Genomic DNA, 26,753 nt, shown 5'->3' with positions numbered 1-26,753 from the left:
TTGCATGTGGAAGTCCTGGTTTGACATATATAAGTATAATATATATGTATATATATAGACTGTACTTATTGAAAGTTAGGAACTATATGAAGAAAGCAGTAATATGGTGGATGGTGTGGTGTTGGAACATTCTTTTTTTTTTTTTTTTGGTTTTTGGGCCACACCTGTTTGACGCTCAGGGGTTACTCCTGGCTATGCACTCAGTAATCGCCCCTGGCTTGGGGGGACCATATGGGACGCAGGGGGATCGAACCACGGTTCATCCTACACTAGCGCTTGCAAGGCAGACACCTTACCTCTAGTGCCACCTTCCCGGCCCCCGTGTGGAACATTCTATGTGTGCAACCCTATGAGGAACAGTATCATAAAACATGGTGCCTCAAATTAAACACACACACACACAATATAAAACAGGAGCCAGAGCAATAGTACAGCAGTAAGGCACTTGTTTGCATTTGGCAGACCAGGGTTCAATGCTTGGCATCCATCCCATCTGGTCCCCAGAGCACCACTAGGAGTAATTCCTCAGTGTAAAGCCAGGAGTAAACCTCAGAGCATCGCCAGGGGTAGCCCCCAAACAAAACAAATAAAAAATATAAAACAATGGGGCTGGAGAGATAGCATGGAGGTAAGGTGTTTGCCTTGCATGCAGAAGGACAGTGGTTCAAATCTCAGCATTCCATATGGACCCCCGTGCCTGCCAGGGGCGATTTCTGAGGATAGAGCCAGGAGTAATCCCTGAGAACTGCCTGGTGTGACCCAAAAACCAACATATATATACAATACCAGAATAAGGGAAAGAGCATAAAACATCAGACTCAATTTATTATTAAAATTTTGTCCAGGGGGCCAGAGAGATAGCATGGAGGAAAGGCATTTGCAATTTCTGAGCGTAAAAGCCAGGAGTAACCCCTAACTGCTGCAGGGTGTGACCTAAAAACCACACACCCCCCCACACACACTTTGTACGACTTTATTTAAAAAAAAAAAAACCAATGGGTCTTCTAAGGAAAACTGGGTAAAATGATCTTGATGTGTCTATGGAAGAATGTCAATAAATCCATACAAAAGAAGACTTGCCTTTTGATAATAAAATCCACAAATATACTAACTAAAACGATATGAACACAAGAGTTAACATGTGGTAAGGCAATGAATTTCAATTCTGGGGCACCCTGGAGAAAGGAGTGGGCCAAGAATCCACCTTGTCGAAGGCCCAGCAGACACATCCACAACCCAAAATCACGGCCATGCCAATAGCCCACAACTAATCTTTCAAGACACCAAACCGACAAAAATTCCATGTACACTGGTTTTTGGGTTTGATCCCTGGCATCTCATATGGTTTCATTACTGACAGAAGTGATTCCAGAGTGCAGAGGGAGGAATATGCCTTGAGCACATTTGGGTGTGATCCAAAAAGCCCAATGCAAGACAAAAAATAGTTTATGATGGTGAGTACAACCTCTAAATAAATGTTAGTTAGCTATGAAAGAGATAGAATTCACTCTACTATCCCACAGAGTTGGACATGATCTATTAAGTGATGTGCTTTGTCTCATTTTGATTGAAAGCGTTGAAATTTCCAACCTTCTTATTCACTTTATATATTTGTATGGGCATGTAGGAAAAAACATATGTATATATATATATCCATTAAACCGTGATCACCTCAAGGAAATGAGCTTGGAGAAAGTACGGATGAAATTAAGTTCATCTTTGTTTATTTTGTATTGTGCAGCATTTGTTATAAAATAATATGTACTTTGTAACAGTAAAATCTAATAAAAGTAAAATTCAAGGAGAGGTAACTGTGGGGCTAGAGAAATAGTACAGTGGGCGGGGCATTTGCCTTGCATTTGCAGAATCTGGATTTGATCCCAGGTTTGATCCCCTGCATCCCATATGGACCTCAGAGTACCACTAGGAGTAATTCCTGAGAGCAGAGCTAGGTGTGACCTCCCTCCCCCCAAAAGATTAATTTACAAAACTCAATAAATAAAAAAGTAAGTTGTTCTGGGTATAAGATTAAGGGCATAGCCATTTTACTTTCTTCTCTATACCATTATACATTGTTCATATTCTCTCCAAAAAGAAACATGCGTTGAAAATTTGAAAAGGCAGTCAATAGATATGTAAATATTTGATGTTTGGTAGGAAAATATCTGAATAACTGTAACTGATACTGTGGATACAACATGAAAACAATATTTGTATATATGTTCTAAAATCAAAGAAACCAAAATGAAGAACCCTTTTAATAAGTGGCACTGTGGTTGATCACAAAAACATGGAATAAAAAATAACTTATTGGGGTCCGGAAACTAGTACAGGGTTTAGGCACTTGCCTTGCCTGTGGCTCACCCTGATTTTATCCACAGCACTGCATGGTCCCCCAATCACAGCTAAGTGTGTCTCAATATCAAGAAACAAGTCTTCTCTCTATATACAATAAGCAAATTTTCTTTCAGAATTTTTTTTATCTGTCCTAAAGAATATAAAAACACTAATTCAAAACAGCTCAAAATAATTCAGAGCCAAATTAAAAAAATACTCAAGACCTGGAAACAACCCAGTGCTCTATGACAATTGAGCAGATAAAAGGGTCAGTGGTGTGGCTCAGCAGCAGAGCATTTGTGGTGCATGTGTGAGGTCCTGGCTCAATTCCTGGCACCATCACAGGACTGAACAGATCTAACCCAGATGAGTGGATAAAGATGTGGTATACTGCAGCTGGAGAGATAGTACAACATGTGAGGCTCTTGCCTTGCAGACTGACCCAGGTTCAATTCCTGGCACACCATATGGTCCATGTCCACCAGGATTGATCTGAGCACAAGGTTGTACAACCCCCCTCCCCGAAAAGATGTAGTATACTTCTCTTGCCATCTGCCTATAATATAGACTTATAGGACATTATGTAGGTCAAGTCAGAAAGACAGAGTATCAGGTAATGTCACTTATATGTGAAGTATAAACAAAGCAAGGGAACTAGACAAAATCAATTTAAAACTAACCCTTAGATTTGGAGACAGAATTGAAGTTTGCAAAAGGGGGCAAGTGTTAGGGTTACAAAGGATGAATGGGGTCTAATGGAGAGGATCAAGTGTAATTTCAAAAGAAAGTTGTAAAAGCACTCTTCAACATATAATGTTCTCAATGTAAAAAATGCTTTTCTTCTTTTGAGCTACATGTGGCAGTGCTCAGGGGGACCATATGGGATACCAGAGATCAAACCCGGTTTAGCTGCTTGCAAGGCAAGGGCCCTACCTGCTATATTATCACTTTGGCCAAATAACAGTAAAAAGGTTTTTGTTTTGTTTTGTTTTTTCTTCCCTGAAGAGAACTAATTCTTTAAAAGTCTATCATGGTTGAGTGGATAAAAAATGGAGGTGGGGCCGAAGCTAGAGCAGAGGTAGGGTGCTTTTGCCTTGAACGCAGCCAACCAAGGATGGATGGGTTCAATACCCAGTACACAATGCTCCAAGTAGCAACAGTAGTCCATGAGCACCATGGGCTCTGGCCCCAAAACAAAAATCAAATATAAGTCCTTACTTATATGAGGGGGACAGAAAAAGTTAATTGATGAGACATAAATATGGAGGCTAGTAAAACCCTCTGCTAGTGTAGTAAAGCTAGTGGGCAACCCAGAAGTCTTTATTTTTGAGGCTTGCTTATGGGAAGTCTTTTCAACTTTCTTAGTCCAGCCTGTGAAGGCTGCAGAAGGTACTGCCGCCATTCTCTTCCACTTGAGCCCTTTTTCTTTTCTATCACTTCAACTTTTTCTAGAGTGCCTAGCCCAGTGTGATTCCAGTTCGAGGGTCAGGTGGGTCCCCATGGCTTCGAAATACACTTATCTTGGTTTCTCTATCCAGCTTTATCTAGTGAAATCATACACTCAATCGGTGTGGATTTTGCCTATCTTCAAAGTGATTAATAAAGCACAGGGTGTGGTCAGACTCCAAAACCTCAACAAATGGGCTTTTCAATACTTCCTTTTACTTCAAAGTGCAGGCCAAAGAATTTTGCTTTTAGAACCAACCAAGTATGAAGGAAAGCAGAAACTGGCCTCTTGGAAAACAACATGAAAATGGTGGTTACTGCATTCATTTTAGTGAATATTTAGATATTTCTGTAGCAATTCAAATAAGTAAAAACCATTTAGAATGTCAAAGTAGGTTTTCAGATGTATACTAAGGGGAGGGAATGGGGCATTGGAGCAATAGTACAGGCTGTAGGGTGCTTGCCTTGCAGTCGACCAGATTTGATCCCTGGCACCCCATATGGTCCCCCAAGCCTGCCAGGAGTGACTCCTGAGTCACCAGGCGTAACTTCTGATAACCAATAGGTGTGGCCCCAAAACAAAACAAAGCAAAAAAAAAAAAAAAACCACCCAAGACATTAGTATACTGGATGGCTTTATGAAATTGCAGGGTATGTAATGCCTGATATTTTGTGGAGCTAAAGAATAGGAAAAGCCAAGTAAAGGAAAATACTTGACTCTGACCAAAAACTTAGACTAATAATTTCCATTTCTTTCACCAGTGCCAGAAGTGCTGAACTACTAAAATGGAGCACACATCACTTTCAACTTGCACCATGTTGGAGGTTGTGTGTATGATTTGTCTTATTTCTGTGTGCATCTACAGCCAACAATCCACTAGGGTAACTTAAAACAAAATAGGAATTTATTTACAATAGCAAAGATGTCAAAAACAGGAACAATATATAACAAATCCAAGGTTTTATGAAAGGCAAACAATATATACACAAAAGAACAAAATCCAAAAGGGCAAACAAATTTAATTTTGACCTTATCGAAACATGTGGCAGCTCTTACTCAAATAAAATGGAGCCAATTGGTTAAACACACACTTTTCAGCCCTTCCTTTTACTTACTGAATCTTCCTTCCTCTGAATTCTACTTATATGCGAGCAATTTAACTGAGGAAAAGCAATGTAAGATTTATAGGCTACAGGCTACTAATGTGTGCACTAAGGGATTTACTTAACTGTCAGATTCCCACTTTGAATAGTGTAAAGGTATAAAAACCAAGTTTCATTTCACCTTTTCTGCCTATTTTTTAAGGTTTGATTTTTCTTGGCTGCTAGAAAAAAATGTTGCAGTTGTCTTCTAAGTTCCTCAAGTGCTCGAAAGTGTTTCTGCAAACTTAAGCATGCATCCAGTCACTTGGAGAACATGTTAAGACACAGATGGCTGGGCCCCACGCCCAGTTTCCCAATTCAGTGGTTTGGGGTGGGGCTGGGCTGAGAATTTGTATCTTTTAACGAAGTCCCAGGTGATCTGGTGCTGCTGCTGCTGCCAGGTCACATTTTTGAAAATTACTGCTCTGAAATACGCTATCCCTCTAAGACTGACTGATCACACCCTTTCCCTGTAGGAATCCTAGGTTTCATGGGGGGGGGGGGGGGGGAAGGAAACTGTTAGTAATCAAACTCCGAGAGAATAGAGCAGTCCACTATCTGATTGGGATCAGAGATAGGATATGTCAGGCATCTAAGTTTTTCAGTGTATTAGGCTTAGGTTTATGGCACTGGACATTTCACCTTGCTCTCTTAATTACGTACCTCAAGCTTTGATTACTTAAGTTTCAACTATTAGGCAAACGCTTGTTCCTACTTAGTTAAGGAATAGCATGGTCTCATTTTAACAAAAGGGGATAAAAGAGGATTTATGGAAAACCTTTATCTAACTTCCCATTTTTATGTTGACAATGATCAATATTTATATTAACATCTAGTAAAGTCTTCCAACTGGGTACAGAATAACTAAAGCAGGGCTTCTGTTGTGGAAGTGGGAACAATCCTCACTAATTAATGTGCTGTGGATTGATAGTGAAATGAACTAAGTGCTCTCAAAAATTACTTTATGCATGGGAAATTTATCTCAGGGGAACTGGAGGTGCTACTAACAGATCTTTTATGAAGGTTAAAAAATGAATTTCAAGGACATGCTCATCAAAGAACTCACCAATCACCTCTTAACTTTTCTGAAATATTACTTGCAAATTCACAGAGCTGAAATATCAGTATTTGCATCAGAGTCACAAAATTTAAAGCAATCAAGCATTTGCATTCCACTGTAGCAAAAAGAAATTAAGAAATGGGGAAATGAAAATAATCCACTGCTTTTGATGTTTATTAGGTTTTACAAAAACTGTACATATTTTTTTTAAGAAAAAGCATTTACTTAGTACGGTATCAAATAGATAGACTAAACATACATAACAGGAAAATATTCTGATTTTTATTTTTGCACGTTATTCTCAAGTACACAATTACAATAATGTCACACATCCCTATATGATTTTCTTTTTATGTATTTTACCTTTTTTTTTTTACAAAGTGTACAGAGGGTGGGACATACAATATTTAATAGGGTATTTCTACAGAACAATAACTTATATTATGTCCTTGTAAAAATCTGTACCTCTTTAAAACATTTAACTGAAATATCCTTTTTTAGCTTTGCTAATCAAAATTGTTTTAATTAAAACTAGGTTGTAACTAATGTCAGTTTATAAGTGACTACAATTTAATTTTTCTCTTTATACAGATACAATTTTATCATATTCACTTGAACAAACCCTTAAATACCATTTAAAGGTTTCAATATTGTGCTTTATAAAGAAAAAAAACTGTGTATGATTCCAGATTATGCAAGAGAAATATAAAGTGTGTAAAGTGTTGTGTTCTTTATCTTTCAGTTTATTTAAAAAAATATAATTGAATGTCCAATTATTTATACTTTCTATATCAATTTTACAGGACATTTAGAACATTTAAAGTAACGTTCACTTTTAACTAACTTGTTTTTTTTTTTTTTACATTATTTCTGGAAAAAATTTAGAAAGATTTGAAGGGTTCTCACAAAAAAACAGACAGAGCTTTCAAGAATAGGACTGGAGGGCAATGAATCACACAGTAATAAATTAAAAGATAAAAATGTGCTGGGAGCCAAGGAGGTCAGGAGTTCCCACCAGGAACTGTGACTCGGCTTGGACTGACTCTCAGGTTGGAGTTCATACCAGCCAGAAAAGCACGATTTAGAACTAGAACAAATCAATTTAGCACTTTAGAGGCTTGCCAAACACCTATTATTGAGATGTCTAACCGATCACTCTAAATACAAGTATTAAAGGAACCAAGAAAGATACAAACCAAACTGCACAAAGGGGACGGAGCACCATGAGTAGTAAGTGGTATCAAGTGGGAAGAGTCCTACTCTCCAACAACGTGCCAGAGCCAATTCAAGCGACCCGCAAAACTTTCTGTTCGCAATAATTCTCCGTACCACAATCCAACCAATGTGTTCTAATTAACTCACTTCACTTTATGATCACTTTATGATCATAATCACCTGTTCAAAATATCGGCTCTCAAAACAAAACTGTGAAAGACTTCGTGATGTTCCAAATAAGGCCTCAGATTTTCCTCATGCACTTAAAACACACCTTTATCTTCTTAATCAAAGCCAACTCGAAAATTGATTTTCTTCAAAGTTTGCTGGCAGTTAACTAAGAAATAACGTCAGGCTGAACTCGCCAATTTAGCACCCGATCTTCTGGTACAGGGAGCTGCTGCTTCCTCAGTCCACCTCACTTGGTGACACAAGTTGTTCCCTCATGGACTTCTCAGAGAGAACAGAGGGAATTAATTGTCTGGATTCTCATTAACTTTTCAGAAAAATATAAAGGCATGGAGCTGAAGTTGTATGAAAACAATCTATCTAGAAACATCATAACTTCTATTTTTTCAATTACCAAAGATACTTAAAATACCTTTCCTCTTTAAAAATACTAGTGTCCTTATTTTCCTTCTAAGTCATCACCTGAGTAGTCTCTCTGAAGAGCATGACTTATAAAATGCTCTCACATGCATCCCTGCATCTTTCATGTTATTGTAAATTTAATACTTTCATTATAGATTTTAAACAACTACTACTTGGGGTTGTGTGTATAAATATGTAAAATAAGCAATACACACAGATACATGTTATATATATATGTGCATATAGATAATTCAGGGTACATTTACATATATAAAGTTGCAAAAGATCCTATGAGCCACGAATTATCTCTATTAGATTCCAAAATGCAGTCTTCAGTTTATTCTCATTTTAGCACACAACCATTCCAAGACAAAGCAGCACATATACAGAATAATCAAATTACAACAGGCCCAAGCAAAAATTTTCAATAAATTTCTCTAAAACATTGCTATGCTGACAAAGATGTAAATACTTTAAAGAAATCCCCCCAAAAAGTACATTTTGTCTGCTAAACAAAATGAAAAGTAAACACGAACCCAGCCACTGTTTCTTACTCAGTGATGCCAGGGACGCAAAAGCTCAAATAGAAACTTTCATTGTCACGTTGTCTAAAATATTGAGCTAGACAAGTAAATGACTTCCATGTTAAGATATTAGACCCTATAGTAAAACCTCCTATTAATATTAGTAGGTGTCTCTGACAATTTTATTGTGAGAAATTTATGGAAAAAATAAACAAGTCCACATGAATGCTTTCCAAGTTACCAATCTAATGTTACCTTAAGTTAAAAGGCCTTAGAAGAGTACCATCAAGGTAAGCAAGATAAATACTTAAATAAATATAAAATTTCTAAGATAGGAAAATCCAATATAGAACCAGGGATTACTTCATTAAAAGCAACTTGCTTGTTTCTGCTTTCCCCCATTTATTAAACAAACTGAATAGAATTCAGAACACACTACTGAACAAAATGTAAAAAAAAAAAGTCAACTAGAAGTAATAATTCTATTTGTACACAGCATAAATCAATATACAGTATTGTATGTGAACAAGACTGGCTTTAAAATGATTTAGTTTCAAGGCCAATCTCTACAAACGTCTGTAGAAGTATGGCATTAGGGCAGGCCAACTTCTTTATGATGTCGCATGATGTGCTGGTTCTTCTCGGATGGTCTTCGGAACCCTTTCTTGCAGTACTCACAGCGGTGGGGATAGTCCTTTGTATGAATAGAAATAACATGTCGTTTAAAGCCGGAGGCATCTGTAGTGCTATACTCGCAGTACTCACACTGGTACACTTTCCTGCCACTGTGTGTTTTCATATGCTTTTTAAGCTCATTCTGTTGCCTAAATCCCTTTCTACATCTCTTACACCTAAACGGCAGATCTTTTGTGTGAACAGATAGAATATGGCGACTTAGAACAAAAGGATCGGCAATCTTAAAGTCACAATGTCTGCACTGATGCATTTTTTTACCCTTGTGGGCAGCTACGTGTTTCTTGAGTTCTGAAGGCCTATGAAAGCCTTTATCACACATGTCACACTTATGAGGGTAGTCCTTGGTGTGAACTGAAATTATGTGTCGTTTTAAATCGCTTGAGTTTGAACTCTTGTGGTCACAGTGCAAACACTGATGTGTTTTGCTTTCTTGATGGATAAGAGCATGTTGCTGCACCTCTTTGGTATCTGAGAAAGTCAGAAGACAAATGTCACACTTGAACGGCATTTCTTTACTATGCTTAGTTTTGACATGCGTTTTCAAGTTAGAAGAGTCTGCAGACCTATACTCGCAGTACTGGCACTGGTACGGCTTCTCTCCAGTATGGATTCGCATGTGCTTTTTGAGCTCTGAAGGGTGACGGAAACCTTTACCGCATTCAACACAGATATGAGGAAAGTTCTTGCTGTGGACTGCCAAAAGGTGGCGATTCAGTAACCCTTGTTCGGCTGTTTCATAGTCACAGAATTTACACTTGTGCATTTTGTTGGCTCCTTTTTCCTTATGCACCATTTTGTGAGTAAACAAAGCGCCAGCATGAGAGAAATGCTTCCCACACTCATCGCATTCAATAGCCTTTTCTGCCTTGCTGGTTAGTTTGTGGCTCTCCAGGTGGTTATGTAAACTTATCTTCTTGTTGGTAGTGTAATCGCAGTCAGTACAACGGTACTTCTTCTTAGCAAGGTGTTCAGGATGGTTTTTCATGTGTCTCTTCAGAAAACCTCTCGACTTAAACTTTTTCCCACAGATCATACAAGGATAGACAGTCAAGGGATGTCCATCAGGGCCAATAATTATTGCTAAGAAAGAGAAAAAAAGGAGCATGAGTGATCAAATCAAGTTCTGTTTGAGTTTCTTCAAAAATTTAGAGTGTGTCATTTGAAGGTAGATACTCCTAAGTTAGGTTATTTGCTATTAATCGTTACCATTTTGCAATATAAAAGACAGAGCAATCTCATCATAAAGAGAATCTGCCCTGGACACTTTGCTCAGCATGACCACCTTACCCTCTACAGTTAAAAAAAAAGTCAATAAGTATATAACTATTATCAACTAGCCACTGAAGATATATCAATTTAGAAAATGGAGGGAAATTATGAAAAATAAAGCTTCATTATCAAAATTTCTGCTTTATTTAAAAATTGTCAACTAAAAAACTTTGCAAAAAGCTTGCATGCAAATTGGCATACAAGAGTTAGGCTGGAATGTCAGATGAACTGAAGAACTTGTATTGTAGTTCTCTAGACATATTATACCTGCTTTATGCTGACAAGATCACTTCTTTTATAGGTGATGCCAGGACCTCAAACAGAAAGCATGTTCTCTACAACTGATGAATATATATTTAGTTTTTAAAAACCTTAATGCCTCCAATATATTGAAGGGACTTTTTTCCATTTCCCCATCAAAATCACCCAAGTTTTAAAATTTTATTCCATGTTTGATTCACTCCCTATTTCTTTTTATCCAAGGACATCATTCATGAATATCTCCAAATCCCTATCATGTTTTCAAATTCAGTACACAAACATTACATGTGGTCTAGCAGCTAAAACGCCATCACAACACCTCTGTGGATACATACTAGTTTCATATGAGAGCTCGCAAAGCACGCTGCGCTGTGGAACTCATGTGCCCTCACCTGTTTGGTACTGCCTGGAATCAGGTCTTCTCCTTTTCTTTGGTTTTTGTTTAGCCAGTCTGCCAAGCCCAGCAGACTCATCTATGTGCAAGAGGGCACTTGCAGTGCCATTCCGGTTTTCAATTCCATCAGTATTATTACCTAACAACGTGCATTAAAAAAAATTGTACAGTATTATAAATTATAAAGAATTAGGGACTCTTTATTAACTAAAACAACGAAAAGTAAGCCATGATACTCATGAATGAGAAATTCCCCATTTTAAGGTAATGGGTTTTATGAGCATATTTAGATTGGAGAAAATACCTAGCTTCCAAATCTAAAAAACATGTCAACACCTGGTCCCCAAAACTCCTTTGCTATCTCCCCCAAACTGTCAAACCATGGGACCTAAATTATAAAGTTTCAGCTTGATGGTTTGAGTGTGGTACAGCCAACAGTGTATCCCTAAACATTAACACTAATGTAAATAAAAAGTCAATTAAAAAAACATGAAAATACAACTGTTCAGCTCAAAAGTTTACTACTTGTATTCCTTCCTTCTAAGTAATGTACATATATGAAGGGAATTCCTGTCAAAATTAAAAGCAAAAAGTAAACTTTCTGATCTTTCTCTACCTGACCTCGTTCAAACCAAGCAACACCTGTAGGGTACATATATTTCCTACTTCTGAAACTTTACAGAAATAATTTTTCAATCATGAATTCATGTTATGACCAAGAACCACCTCTGACACAGAGGGGCCAGATGACTTACCGTAAGCTGCTGCCCATGCAATTGGCATGAAAGTTTTGATTTCGTTGTCATCTATTTGCTGTTCATGTGCAGCGGCGGCAGCAGCAGCTGCAGCCGCATCTTCTTCACCTACGATCACTTCCATATACACCTCATCTGCGATTTCAGCAACATCTAAGGAGGAAATCAATCGTATCAGTTTTTGAAACAAGGCTTATAGAAAGCAGAGAAAACATATTTCACTTTAGTTCAAATAACACATCAATGAAAAAAGGTTTGAATATTATTTAAATAGAAGTGTTTACTTAGCAAGCATTCACTAAGTATTTGTTAAATGAATGATTCACTTGCTGGCTTTCCCCATCATTTGTTTTTAAAGTAATATCCTTAACATACATAGTCATTGATGTTTCTCTTGGAATTTAAGCAACATCATAATCTCTACAAGAGGGCCCGAGAGATAGTAAGGCACTTGAATTGCATGCAATCGATCCAGATGCAATCCCAGAACTGCACATGGTTCCCCTTTACCGCCAAAAGCGATCCCTTGGGACAGCACCAGGAGTAACCCTGAGAATAGCTGAGCATGACCTCAAAACAAAAACAAATGAAAAATCTCCACAATACTACCTGTTTCTTTCAATCATTGACTATTAAAAAAAATACAAATAAAAACCACCACAGCTACAGGAAACTTTTTTCCCCACAAAAGGCCATCTACTTACTTAAATCTTCATCTTCTTGCTGAGAGTCATTAACAGTCATATAAACCATCTTTTCTCTCGGTACACGAATACTGTTATTCTGATCAAGCAACTCAACTCCGTGATCATTCTCAGGTTCACTCTCCACTATGTCCACGGTACCACCTAGAAGAGAAGGTAATAGCTCCAAAAATTTATAAAAACACTCACTTCACTGTTTCCTCATTGTACGTTACGTACTTTTCTATTGCTACATCAGAACCTTTGCTTAAAAGTATCTGCAGACTAGGAATGTGAACTAGCAGCACAGTTCTGCTCGCATGACACCTAGCTCTACAAACACCCACCAATAATTAAGGTAGCTTCAGAAAAGATTTCAAACATTCTCAACTTAAACACCCAAAAGTAATTAGGGTTGAAGCATTTAGATCAGAATATATAACATTCTGGGGCCGGAGAAATAGCATGGAGGTAGGGCATATGCCTTGCATGCAGAAGAATGGTGGTTCGAATCCGGCAGCCCATATGGTCCCCAAGCCTGCCAGGAGCGATTTCTGAGTGTAGAGCCAGGAGGAACCCCTGAGCGCTGCCGGGTGTGACCCAAAAACCAAAAACAAAAAAAAAAAGAAAGAAAAAAAGAATATATAACATGCTCAACAGTTTCTCTTACCTAAGTCATCCTCTCCAGGGTCAGCTTTAAAAATGTATACCTTGATGACTTCAGGGCAAGTGCCATCTACTTTACAAGGATCAATTTCTGACTCTGTGTCCATAGTCATTTCAGAAGAACCGTCATGTTCTATTTTGCCAGCATCATCCACTAAAAAGACAAGACACATATTAGAAATATTAATAATAGGTGATTTATGTCCTTTTAATTAATATAACCTCTGACTTAATTTATAAGATGATGTTACCTAGACAAGGAGGCAGGAATGTGGAAGAGTAGGAATGTGGCCAACTGCTAAGTAAAAGCCAAAAATCATGGAGGGCCTGTGCACAAAGCCAAGAAACTCACACTTAAATCTTGTATGCTTATGGTTTCTCAACCTGGTCAGGTGCCAGAACTTAAAAGCCGGGGCCAGAGAGATAGCACAGCGGTAGGGCATTTGCCTAGCATGTGGCCGACCCGGGAGGGACCCAGTTCGATTCCTGGCATCCCATATGGTCCCCCAGCCTGTCAGGGGCAATTTCTGAGTGCAGAACCAGGAGTAACCCCTGAACACCGCTGGGTGTGTCCCCCAAAAAGTCCCCCAATAAGTAAAAAAAGAAAGAAAAAGAAAAGAATGCCTAGGTCCTAGCACAGCAGTTCAACAGAGTCAAGGGTGAGGTATAGATTTAGAGGTATCGCTGGCCCCAGGGAGTCTGATCAGAGATTTCAAAATCTCTGATGTAGGTAACATATCAAACAGAGTCAAAAGGTCAGAGCATCATCTTGCTGTTACACCATTCTGTTGGCCCCGAGAAAGATGAATTCAAAGAAAATCAAGACAAAAGCAGAACTACTACTTGTGAGTCTACTACAATAATGCAGGTGATAGTAATTTAAGGTCCATGGGGTATCAATTCTGAAGCCTTCGGAATTGGTGCCTGTTCCTATCACTTTGTTTCCAGAACCTTTTGCTTGTTTCTCTCAGACAATACAATCCAGTGTATTGTCATTATCTGGGTCTCACGCATCCATCTTTCCCACTGACAGAGCAGAGCCTGTGTTTTCATTAGTATGGGGGAGGGGTCTTTACACCCGGCAGCACCCAGGGGTTACTCCTGGATCTGCACTTAGAAATTGCTCCTGGCAGGCATGGGGGAACCATATGGGATGCTGGGATTTGAACCACCATCCGTCCTGAATTGGCTTTACTACTGTGCTATCTCTCCAGCCCCTTCATTAGTATTTTTTAACACAGGGCCTTGGTAATAATCAAAATATGGATGGACCAATGATTCAATGAATGACTGAGATGTGATTTCAACTGCTAGTCAAGTCTGAAAAGCTAGGGAGTGTTCAGCTCTGTGTTAACTCAACTCTCGAATCACAAGTGAGAACCTGAAGTGTGAGAGAGAAGGTGGACTGAGGACATCCTGGGGGAAAGGTCATAATTTATGAAGAGTTCACAAAGAAACCTGAAAAGGGCGTTTAAAATTCTAAGAATTCTAGTAAGGCTCACAGCAAAACATAGTGCTCACAGAAGCCAAGGAAAAATGTCTTCAGTGACTAGTTACCAGAAAGTCACTGATGTTTCTGTGAAAAGCTATGTAGTACAGATTGTAAGGTATCAGATCAAAGTGGGTTGGGGATTCAATAGGAGGTGTGATATTTAAGGAGTTTCATAAAAAGTGCAAAAGAAGCACTAACTAGTATGGGTTGCAAAGAATTCACGGACTTTTGTTTATATTCCAGCATGCTCAGATTCTGAGAGAAAACATAAAAGCAAGCGAGGCTAAAGCCAGAGGACAAATTCCTGTATAAGATCTCTGAACAAAAAGGAAGAGATGAAATCAGGTGCAGAGATGAAAGGAATCTTCCTTAAACAAAAGGACAACAGTTATCCTTCAGACACCTGTGAGGGCAGATAAAAAAACAACTACATTGCGTTTGCAGTAATGCAGAAAGTTGGAGAAGTTCATGACCAATGGCTTCAACTGGGAACAAGAAACAGGCTTTGGTGAACAGGGAGAGAACAGGCAGACTGGGTTAAGAGCTCAAGAAACTAGAAAAAAACTGACTTAATCCAGGACAAGTTTGGCAAGTCAAATGCTAAGAGAAACAAGCTGGGCAAAACCCTTGTAGAATTCAAAATGCCAGCGGGTGGGGAGGGGAGGAGGGAAGAAGGAGAAGAAGGGGAAGAAAGAGAGAGAAAGACAGAGAAAGACTATGAGAGCTTGGAAGATCACAAAAATTGGCCAAGAGTGTCCTGGAAAACTCAGAATACTGTTGAAACTTGGACTCTTGGCAAACTTCATCAAAACTGTTCCTAACAGATATTGGAAAAGCGAATGACCTTGTGTTTACAAAGAACAAGGTCAGATTGGCTTTTTTGGCATTCATTAGTCAGTAAGCAAAAGATAAAAATTTTCGATGACTGAAAAATCTCGTTTTGGATCTTACAAAATGTCATATACTGAACTATATAACTTGGAATAAAAGACCTTTCAATTTGTATTCATAAATGTGTATAAGAACATATTTCAAATATATATATGCTTATCTAAACCAAATAAAGCCAATCTCTTATTAGGTAAAAATGAGCTCACTTTCAGATTTTCACCTTGAGAATTTGTACTCCACTAACTCAACCTCAAATGATTATTCTGAATATGAATTATTACAGAAGTGATTTCTTTAAAAAAAGAAACTTGAAAATCCTGCTAGTCAAATTTCCACTGATTTTTAAAGCTACCACTAAAAATGAAATTCTAGGGCTGGAGTGATAGCACAGCAGGTAGGACGTTTGCCCTGCAAATGGCAGACTCAGGTTCAATTCCCGGCATCCCATATGGTCCCAAGTTATTTCTGAACCAAAGCCAGTAGTAACTCCTGAGTGCCGCCAGCTGTGGCCCCCAAACAAAAAATAAAAAAGAAATTCTAAAAAACAGACAACACTTTGGTACTATGATTTCTGCCTAAGTGTTTTTTCCTAATGTAGTAATGAAGAACTAGAACTTCAAAATAAGGCCTTTCCAAAATAGAAGCGCGGGCCCGGAGAGATAGCACAGCGGTGTTTGCCTTGCAAGCAGCCGATCCAGGACCAAAGGTGGTTGGTTCGAATCCCGGTGTCCCATATGGTCCCCCGTGCCTGCCAGGAGCTATTTCTGAGCAGACAGCCAGGAGTAACCCCTGAGCACCGCCGGGTGTGGCCCAAAAACCAAAAACCAAAAAAAAAAAAAAAAAGTGCCAAAATAGAAGCGCAATATTTCTGGAAATTAAGATTACTTCTCTAACAATAACTATCATTTGTAGGGCATTTAGAAATTTTCTTAGTAGTTCTATGTATTCTTATTTGACCCAAACAGTTTCCAGATAAAGAAATAAAGGATCTGAGATGTTAAATGATTTGTTCCAAGTCACTGAAGAGTGGGAGCCTATTTTAGAAACCAGGCCTTACTTTTCTTCTTTTTTGGGGGAGGAACTCTCTAAAGTCTAGGGGCCAGTTATTCCCAGGGATACTTACCCAGGCGGTGCAAGTTCTAAGGGTGCCAGATCTAAAGATTATGTGCCCCAGCAGTGCTGTGGTACTACTTGAGGCTACACCCTGTGGGTTAGGGGACAGATGGGGAGAAGAGGGAGTGCTGGGATCATGAACAGCAAAGCATGTAAACTGCCTCCTGGACACCACACCTTTAAAAAAACATGTTAACCCTGGGACCAGAGAGATGGCTCAAAGGGCTGGAGTGGCTGGTTCAATCCTCTCAGCACCATACGGTCCCTCCCAAGCACCTCTGGGAATGACCTCTGCATCTCTAAATGCGGTACCCAAATCAAAAATTAAGTTAAATTAAAAATTTTAAGATTCTCTGGGCTGAAACGATAGCACAGTGGGTAAGGTATTTGCCTTTTATTTGGCTAGCTTGGGTTTGATCTCCAGATTGGGAATCAAATATGGTCCCCAAGCCTGCCAGGAGGGATTTCTGAGTGCAGTTACCCCTGAGCACCACTGGGTGTGGCCCAAAAATAAAAACAAAAAATAAAAATAAAGCCATCGGTTTATCTTAAAATTTCTTTTAACATTCTAGCTTACCAATAACTTCATTAGTAAAAACAAAAAACAAAAAACAAAAAAAACTGTAGCAAAAGGTGTGCTATTGCTTCATGGGAGCATCAGTAAAAATCCCTAGAAAAAACAAAAATTAGGAAGTGGTTTTTGCAACAGTAATAAATAGCATGGAAAGTAAGAAAACTCAGCCAATATTTTTTTGGAAAGAAAAATCACTGAGTCAATGAGGCAAGCACAAGTCAATATAGCACTTTAAGTGAACTATTAAAGAATGTTGATCTAACTAAACCCAGCAAAAACAGGGAGATATGGGGCCAGGAAGAAGGCATAGTGATGATGCACATGATTTCCAAGTAGGAGACCCAGGCTTGATCCCCAGCACTGCATGATCCCCCAAACTGCCAGGAAATAGAGAAAGTCTCAAGGAAAATCTATATAAGAAATAATGGTAGTCATGATAAGATAATGATTGACAACAAACATTTACTGACCATACAACATAACATAGCACATGCCTACAATGTATTCCTCATGACAATCCTTTGAAATAGGTAATGATAATTTTGTTATTACGACCTCTTTAGAATCTAGATAATTCATAATCATTTTTACCAAGATAGAAAAATATGTGGGATTGGATTTGAAGCTCAAATGCATTTAGTCTAAGTTAATGACAATACTCATCTTTGTCATTTGATCTCTCCCAATTCCCCCAAACACCCCATGCCTTGCCCTCAAAGCTTTCCTAAAACCAAGATTCAATAACTTTACTCCCAAACTGTGGTACAGAGCACATGACCTCTGCCTACCCAAACTAGTTTGTCTTTTCTCTCCCATCACCTGCAACCCCACCCCACCCCCGCCTACTCCATGTGCCCTGAATTTACAACAATTTTATTTCCAATCTTTTGTGCAGTTTCAACTTTGCTTTTTAAAAAGCCTTTATTAGAAATCATCCAACTTACCACTTAAAAGTTTTAGAATATAAATTATAATGTACTCTAAACCACATCACCTGGTCATGAGAACACAAGGGGTTAATGCACTTGCCTGACTTGCATGTGACTGAGCGAACCCCCATTCCAATCCCAGCACCACACACAGTCGTGAGTACTGGCCAGGAGTGACCCTTCAGCACAGAGCCAGGAATAGACGCCCTGAGCACTTCTGGGTGTGGAAAAAGCAATAGATTATACAGACTATTATTCAAATATTCATCATGTATACTTATTAACAGAAACAATGAATGATTAATTTCAGAGGCCGAAGCGATACTACAGCACACCAGAAGTGATTTCTGAGAGCCAGGAGGAACTCCTGAGCATCTCTGGATGTGGTGCCCCCACTCATACAACAAAACATAATGAATGGATAATAAAAATGAAATCTTTGTGCAAATGTTATGTCTTCAGAAGATCCTGACCACATCTGTAATCCAAAATACTATTTAAACTCTCCTGTGTCTCCAAATACAATGCCACTTACCTCTATCACTTAGTTATGCCTGTAGACTTCTAAAATATAATTTGCTCTAAAGAAAGGCTCTTTGCTTTATTTTGTTAGCTGATATAAAACCTACAAAGTAAAAATGGGTGGTGGTAATAACTGCACTTCCTAATGACACTGAACTAGTATTACTTAAAAATATAGTTTAGAGCTGAAAGACAGTACACGAGTTAAGGTGTTTGCCTGGACTATGGCTCACACCATTTGGTATCCCCAATAACATATGCTCCCCTGAATGCCACCTAAAATGGCCACCTGACCATAGAGCCAGAAGGCCTGACCACCACCCAGTGTGGTGCCCCCTCCCAGAGTTAATATAACTTTTTTTTTTTTTTTGGATTTTGGGTCACACCCAGCAGCGCTCAGGGGTTACTCCTGGCTCTATGCTCAGAAATCACTTCTGGCAGGCTCAGGGGACCATATGGGATGCCAGGATTTGAACCACAGTCCTTCTGCACGGAAGGCAAACACCCTACACCTCCATGCTATCTCTCCGGTCCCAGAGTTAATAATTTTATGTTATGTGCATTTTAACACAATTTTAAAGTACTAAAGGGCCTAGAATGGCTCAGTTGCTAAAAGCACCACCTGCCTTGCAAGTGTGCAGCCTCGAGTTTGACCCCAGTGCTGCCCATTATGTGCTGAACATGGTTCAGCAGCTCTGCTGGCTGGGATCCCCTGTGATGTCTGGTGGCAGAGCCAGCTATGTGCGAGAGCTCTGCAGCAAACATGGCAAACTGTGACCACCAAAACCAAGCTGTGGAGGAACCTCCAAGTGCAACAAAAGGAAGAGTAAAATAGAATTTTAAAAAATTAAAAGGGATGCTCAGAGAGATAGCTCAATGAGCTGAGAGTAGCTTTGTATGCAGAGCCCTAGGTCTGCACCAGGGCAAAACATGCATCATTTCCCAGCATCCCTGGGAGTGACCTCTGAGCACAGAGCTGGGAGTAGACCCACTGGGTGAGATTCCAAAGCCAAAAGTTCAAATAAAAATTTTTTTCAGTATTTTAAAGGGAGAGACTAATTTTTAAAATATAGTAAGAGATGGCTTTTGACTTAAACCCATAATCACATCATTCTTTTTTGAATACCCACCATTATATCCCTTTTGCAGTATTGCACTCACTGAAGCACACCAAAAACTTTCCACCGTATCTTCCTCCCTAAAGCTCCCAAAAGACATATCTTTTCACACATAACTGTGATTGTTTCTGTTAGTTTTGCCCCCAGAACTGTGAACTCGAAAGTCAGAATTTGCTGCTTGTTGCTAAGAGCTAGCAATGTTTCCAGCTCAACATAGCTAATCAATGTTTTTCAATTAAGATATAAGTAACACAAGCCAGAATGAAAACAGTTCTCATAGGATTATATTTTTTCCATGTACAATTGGGGGGAAGGAGCGCCACATCCAGCAGTGCCCAAGGACCTATGTAGTACCAGGGGTCAAACTAGGGTCGTCCACATGCAAAGCAGGCACCTAATCTTTGTACCTTCTCTTCAGCCCTTGTAACAATAGTGCTTTTTAACTGAAAAACAATGCAAGAGGGTTTAGAGACTGTCAGGGTAGCTTCTACTATGATGAATCAAGACAATGTTGAGGGGCCAGAGCGATAGCACAGCGAGTAGGGCGTTTCCATGCTGTAATCATCTACAGCATCCCATATGGTCCCCCTAAACGTGCCAGGAGTAATTTCTGAGCACAGAGCCAGGAATAAAACCCTGAGCACTTCTGGGTATGGCTCCACTCCCCTCAAGTCCTATCCCATACCATTGTTAAAATTAAAAATTATTAAAAAATGTTCTAAACTTTAGCTGTCAATGTAATTTTTTATTTACTTACTCTATCAACCAAAAAGCACAAATTACCCAAATTCTACTGCTTTATATTATCAACTTTATAAACATACATAGACAAAGGTAATGGAATAGATTATCTGGACTAAAACACACTGATTCCAGATCTTCATTTACATGGCTATAAAGAAATTCATCTATAGTAATTAATATATTGAGTTTAGTCACAGATACTATTTGTTGAAAGTTTACTATTACCTTTTTCTATTACTACCAAATCATCACATCAGTCAATCTTGGGGTGGGGGGGCTTAAAAATAGGATACCACTTCACATCCACTAAGAGATATTTAAAAAAGCAACAACACAGTATTAATAGCTTTAAAATCTAAAACCTACATTCAAACACTCATGGCTTTGGAAAACAGTCTGACAGCTAACTAAAAAAGTTAAACAAAGAATTACCATATAACGCAGCAATTCCACTTCCATATGTATTCCCAAGAGCAATGAAAACTTATGGTCACAAAAAACTGTACCTAGATATTAATGTTACAGTTATTCATAAGACCAAAGGTAGAAACAACCTAAATGTAGAGCAGCTGATACAAGAAAATGTATATCCAAATAGGGAGAGAGAAACCTTGAAAACATGAGAAGCAGAAGCAGACAGTCACAAATGGTAGTATTTCATTTATATCAAATGTCTAGAATAGGCAAATCTGTTTCGAGTTAGAGTAAACAGAAAGATTTGGTGGGAGAGATATCTAAAGCGTAGAGGGCTTTTCCTTATAGTGAAGATGTTCTAAAATTTAATTCAACAATGATTACCCCTGATCTAAATTAGGAAAGAGCACCTTCAAAATTACCCTTGATAACCACTGGACCCCAGGACTTACAGGAAATCATAAGATAGTCTTCACAGTTGCTTTTGTCATCGTCTTGTTGGTCCACTGGGATCCCATTGGCATCTATGACGGCTTCAGAGGCACAATCTGCTACCAACACTTCTTCTGAAACTACATCACTTGTCAAGGGATCAGTGACAATTTCTGCTTCCACTACACTATCATGAACCACATGCTCCACGTGCCCAACATCAGACACGTGAATAGATTCACTTGTCAAGACGTGTTCTGGTATAGACATTGATGCCGACGTAATATCGGAAGCTAAAACATCATCTGGGACTGTGCAATGTGCTAAAGAAACTTCTTCAGTTACATCTGAGTCCAGCACTTGCTCAGGAATGATGACGGTTTCAGATACATCCGCTTCTTCCATGATATCTGGGCATTGAACATCTTCTATAACAACGTCCTCAATAACATCTTGGATCACAACTGAATCTGGGTCATCAGGAGCAAAGTTATGCACAGTTATATCTGAATCCACAACATCTGAGACAAAAACAGTCTCTTGCACTTCCACAACAATCTGATCACCATCCATGTGTGTTGCATCGGCTCCTTAAAAAAATTCAAACCACAAGTTTCAGATAGGCATGCGCAATCGCAATCAAAAGGTCATTTCATTTCTACCACGAAACAGACAGTCCAGTCCCTTAGTTTCCTCAAATACTGTAAGAGATATACAGAGCAAATCCACACAAGAACTTTTCAGCTCATCTCAAGTCACTTAAGAGAAAAGCAAAGTAACTGAGGCAAGTCACAAAAAAAGATTACTGAAAGTAAAAGTCTGAACTCACTAAAATCAAACCTGTTAACATAAACACTTGAGGATATTTATAAAAATTCCAAATGCAACCTCAAATGGTAAATGCGCCATATTCTTTCATGTATGGTTTTCTCATTCTTTCTCTTCTTTTCCATCTCTCCAAATATTTTTCTATACCTTCCATATATTTTTCCTTTATTCCCCCTTCCACTTTTTTTCATATTTTCCTTCACATTCTTTCCCCTTTGTATTGATAACACTATTGTACCAAATACTTCCCCTCCCCATCTATGACTATAGAAACTTTTTTTTTTTTGTGGTTTTTGGGTCATACCCGGCAGTGCTCAGGGATTATTCCTGGCTCCAGGCTCAGAAATTGTTCCTGGCAGGCACAGGGGACCATATGGGACGCCGGGATTCGAACCGATGACCTCCTGCATGAAAGGCAAACGCCCTACCTCCATGCTATCTCTCCGGCCCCATGACTATAGAAACTTAAAAATTAGCCGCTGAATCTAAGATATAAAAGGATCAGAGCAGGGTCCAAGTAATAATACAGCGAGTAGGGCATTTGCCTTGTACATGGCTCAATCCCCAGCACTCCATACGGTTCCCCAAGCACTGCCAAGAATGATTGTGGAGTGCAGAGCAAGAAGTAAGCACTGAGCTCAAGTGTGCCCAAAACAAAACAAACAAAAAATCAGAGCATAAGTGAAGAGAGCCAGAGGCCAGTTCAGAAGCAAGACAACTGGTTAAGGAGTCTCTGTTAAGGAAGTGCATCTTGGGAACAGTGAGGGGTTATGGTCAAACTTAACTTGGGTCTGCCCCAACTTCACCAGGGCACTCCACATCCAGCTATCCTCCTCCCAAGCCCTCGCACACCAAATCCTGAAGCATCAGAATATTAAAGTGCCTTAGAATATAAGAAACCCGGGGCCGGCAAGGTGGCGCTAGAGGTAAGGTGTCTGCCTTGCAAGAGCTAGCCAAGGAAGGATGCTAGCCAAGGAAGGACCGCGGTTCGATCCCCTGGTGTCCCATATGGTCCCCCCAAGCCAGGGGCGATTTCTGAGCACATAGCCAGGAGTAACCCCTGAGCATCAAATGGGGTGGCCCAAAGAACTAAAAAAAAAAAAAAAAAAAAAGTTGAGTGAGATCAAATGACTTCACTAAGATCACATAATTCATACGGATTATGCTGCTGAGTAAATATTATTCTGAATTAATCACCCAACTGGGAATCAAAAGCAGATAACCTTCCCAAAGCTGTAAGATAAAACAGACTAGTTCTATTATCCTGATCCCTGGTCCAGAAAAAAGGAAATAAATTTAAAGTTTTATAAAAGTCTCACTTAAAATGTCATTCAGTTACTACTTCGAATATCACTCAAAACAGGCCAGGTTCAAGCAGTTGCCTAATCTATGCATCACCTAACTAGGCCCTGTTTTATTTAACACAAATGATCAACAAGGGCCAAAGAACCCGACAAAATATAAGAACCTTTAAAGCCAGTGCAGATCCACTTTAACTGCATCTAGAATTTTCTTTCCTTTTTAAGGGGGGTGGGCCACACCCTGAGATGCTCAGAGGTTATTCCTGGCTCCGCACTCAGGAATTAACTCCCGGCAGTACTTGAGGGATCATATGGAGTGCCAGGAATCAGACCTGGGTCAGCACATGCAAGGCAAATGTCCAACCTGCAGTACTACTATTGATCCAGCCCAGGTAAAAAAATATTTTAAATATTTTTTCTTTTCTTTTCTTTTTTTGGTTTTTGGGTCACACCTGGCAGCACTCAGGGGTTATTCCTGGCTCTATGCTCAGAAATCGCCCCTGGCAGGCACAGAGGACCATATGGGATGCTGGGATTCGAACCACCGTCCTTCTGCATGAAAGGCAAACGCCTTATCTCCATGCTATTTCTCCAGCCCCTAAATATTATTTTCTAATTTTAGAATTCCATTAATTTAATTTCCCTTGTACAACTTGAGGCCTAAGATAAGATTTCACCTTCCTGAAGCCAAAAGCTCCTTTTGTCAAATTCTGAGAGAAAGGCCTATAAAATAAGGTCAGAATGCAGAGTCCTAGGTTTATACTTATAATGGAAAACAGAAAAATCACATGATCTATATGTTAATTTATGAGTACCTAGGACTACAAGGTAAGATAAGAGACTAAGTGTAAAGAAAAAATTTTAAGTTATTGTAGACTAAGAAAGAAATGATAGTGTTTATGAAGTAGGAAGTAGAAAATGAAGAGATGTAAGGATCATTTTCAAAGGAATAACAGGATTTAGTGTTATAACAAGAGGAAAATAAAGATAAAATGAAGATGTTAATACTGCTGCTGTACCGACAAGAATATAAGAGCTGATTGTAAGGAGACAAATTTTTAGGAGGGCAATGGTAATATACTCATTTTAACAATTGCAGGCTTGTCAAGATACCGAAGTGTAATTAACATTTTAAGATTCTAGCAATTTGTCCATTTGATAGTCAACTCCAAATTCAGTAAGAGGTAAACAGCAAAACAAACCAAGTAGCTATACCTGTATCAAAAAATGAGTTTGGATCTTGAGGCTGCAATTCAAGTCCATCTTCATCCATGGCCTTTAATTATCATCAGTCACAGCTCCTAAAATGAGAAGAGTAAACGATTAACTTATAAAAAAATTAATTTCTGAAACCTTCAAAGTTCAGACGAACATCTATCAAAAACACATCTATAGATTTTCAATGCTATCTGAGCATCAGATGACAAAAGCAGGTAAATCAGAAATTGTGCCTAGCTTTAAAAAACTGGGACAGTGTTTATATAATTCTTGATCAATTTTAACATATGCATAAATCCAGGATTGACACTACTTATTACACTATTCAGATCAAGATAAAGGACACTTTTCAGACCCCAGAATTCCTTTCTCCTCTCAGTACATCCCACATTCCTACAAGGGTAACTGGTTGTATTAAGGGTCAACTTAAACACTCTCTTGCTTGTATGGAGAAATTTTTTGTTTGATTTCCCTATTACTTCTCTAGGATTAATAGAGCTGCTATGGGGCCGGCGAGGTGGCGCTAGAGGTAAGTTGTCTGCCTTGCGAGTGCTAGCGTAGGACGGATCACGGTTTGATCCCCCCGCGTCCCATATGGTCCCCCCAAGCCAGGAGCGATTTCTGAGCGCATAGCCAGGAGTAACCCCTGAGCTGCTATTTTTCAACTGCTTCTCATTAAACAATCGTAAAATAAATCAAAGTGCAGGAGCCTGGGGCAGGCATGTGGTACTACAAGGTATACTGAACATGATCCTGGTCTGGGATGCTCACAAACACAACAATGTGTGATTTCCAAGTGCATGTGAGCACTGTAACCAAGCTCGTAAGACCCAGTTACTGTACCAGCACAACCTTACTGAGGGCGACAAAAATTCTAAGACAAAATGGTAGCAAATACCCTTTGGGATTTCTTCCTAATGTACAATGACCTCTCTCAACTAACGCTCTGATCTACAAATAAAATTCCTACGGCATATTTATGGTCTTCTGGCCATAGTTGATTGGCACTAATTGTAAAATGATAAAAGTAAGTTAATTGTCGAATACAATACAATCAAAGTCCTATCTCTGAGAATTTCTAACTATGCAAGGTGCTTCCCACCATGAATTTCCAAATTCAGCTCAGAATAAACAGTTTGCAAATGAAAAGAATCCAATAAATGATCTGAAAAACAACACTATGGAAGTAGAAAGGCTGGCATCAAAACAGATTTTTAGATCCTAGTTCTAGAAGTTTCTGGCATCCAGTTCTATAAGTGTGTGCGTGTGTGCATGCGTGTGTGTAAAACCTTTGTCTAAAGTTTTGGCAAGATATCCCAATGATCTTAAAATCTTTCTTTTTCTATTTATGCCAAAACCAATGGTCCCCCGTGCCAGCCAGGAGGGATTTCTGAACAGATAGCCAGGAGTAACAACTGAGCACCACCAGGTGTGGCCCAAAAAAAAACCCAACAAAACTAAACAAAACAAAAAAAAACAATAAAAGTTAAACTACTAAAAAAAAAAAAAAAAAAAAAGTTAAACTACTGCCATCTTCTAAGTTCGGGCTCTATTTCTTTTCTTCTTTTGCTTTTTTTTTGGGGGGGGGGCCACACCTGGTGATGCTCAGGGGTTACACCTGGCTATGCTCTCAGAAATTGCTTCTGGCTTGGGGGACTATATGGGACGCCGGGGATCAAACATGGTCCATCCTGAGTCAGCCGCATGCCAAGGCAAACGCCCTACCGTTATGCTATTGTTCCGGGCACCTCTGGCTCTATTTCTAACTACCTTTCCTTCATGTAGTGCTCTCTCTTCTCTCTTTCTCCCTCTCCCTCAAACAAAATTGTCCATTGGGCTTATTAAGAACCCCACAGCTTATCTGGTTCAGTTTCTTCAACCTTGAACATTTCTCCTTTATCATCCCTACTCAACTCTTTTCCAAATATCCTTTCCCACAGAAGGGGATAAAAATAAAAATAATGTTTTCCTTCTCTAAATTTCCACAGCACTCTGCCCTTTCTCTTATGTGCTATATTATGGATATTCGTGTACATTTTCTTTTCAGGTGCTAAGTTTATATGTTCCTTAAGTAAAAGAGAGTATAAATATATGGATTTCTACATGTCAATTCAGCCAAGTCTAATCATTTTCTGGA

The 26,753-nt window shown here is 39.1% G+C and overlaps 1 protein-coding gene across 1 annotated transcript in view; it reads right to left on the bottom strand.

Annotated features, from left to right (window-relative positions):
- Positions 1 to 7,366: 7,366 nt before the first annotated feature.
- The window catches only part of ZFX (zinc finger protein X-linked), a 32,239-nt gene continuing 12,852 nt past the window's right edge, over positions 7,367 to 26,753 (bottom strand). Inside the window, exons 2-8 of the mRNA XM_049766740.1 lie at positions 24,614 to 24,699; positions 21,290 to 21,859; positions 13,045 to 13,194; positions 12,396 to 12,539; positions 11,692 to 11,844; positions 10,935 to 11,075; positions 7,367 to 10,092 (exon numbers count right to left, since the gene is read on the bottom strand). Coding sequence (XP_049622697.1) covers positions 8,909 to 10,092; positions 10,935 to 11,075; positions 11,692 to 11,844; positions 12,396 to 12,539; positions 13,045 to 13,194; positions 21,290 to 21,859; positions 24,614 to 24,671 — 2,400 coding nt within the window. The 5' untranslated portion in view covers positions 24,672 to 24,699 and the 3' untranslated portion in view covers positions 7,367 to 8,908. The remainder of the gene's footprint in view (positions 10,093 to 10,934; positions 11,076 to 11,691; positions 11,845 to 12,395; positions 12,540 to 13,044; positions 13,195 to 21,289; positions 21,860 to 24,613; positions 24,700 to 26,753) is intronic.

The sequence above is a fragment of the Suncus etruscus genome, chromosome X (assembly GCF_024139225.1).
Source record: "Suncus etruscus isolate mSunEtr1 chromosome X, mSunEtr1.pri.cur, whole genome shotgun sequence".
NCBI classification, from domain to species: domain Eukaryota; kingdom Metazoa; phylum Chordata; class Mammalia; order Eulipotyphla; family Soricidae; genus Suncus; species Suncus etruscus.
The sequence above is the reverse complement of the archived record's forward strand: the minus strand, read 5'-3'. Positions and strand labels throughout refer to the sequence as shown.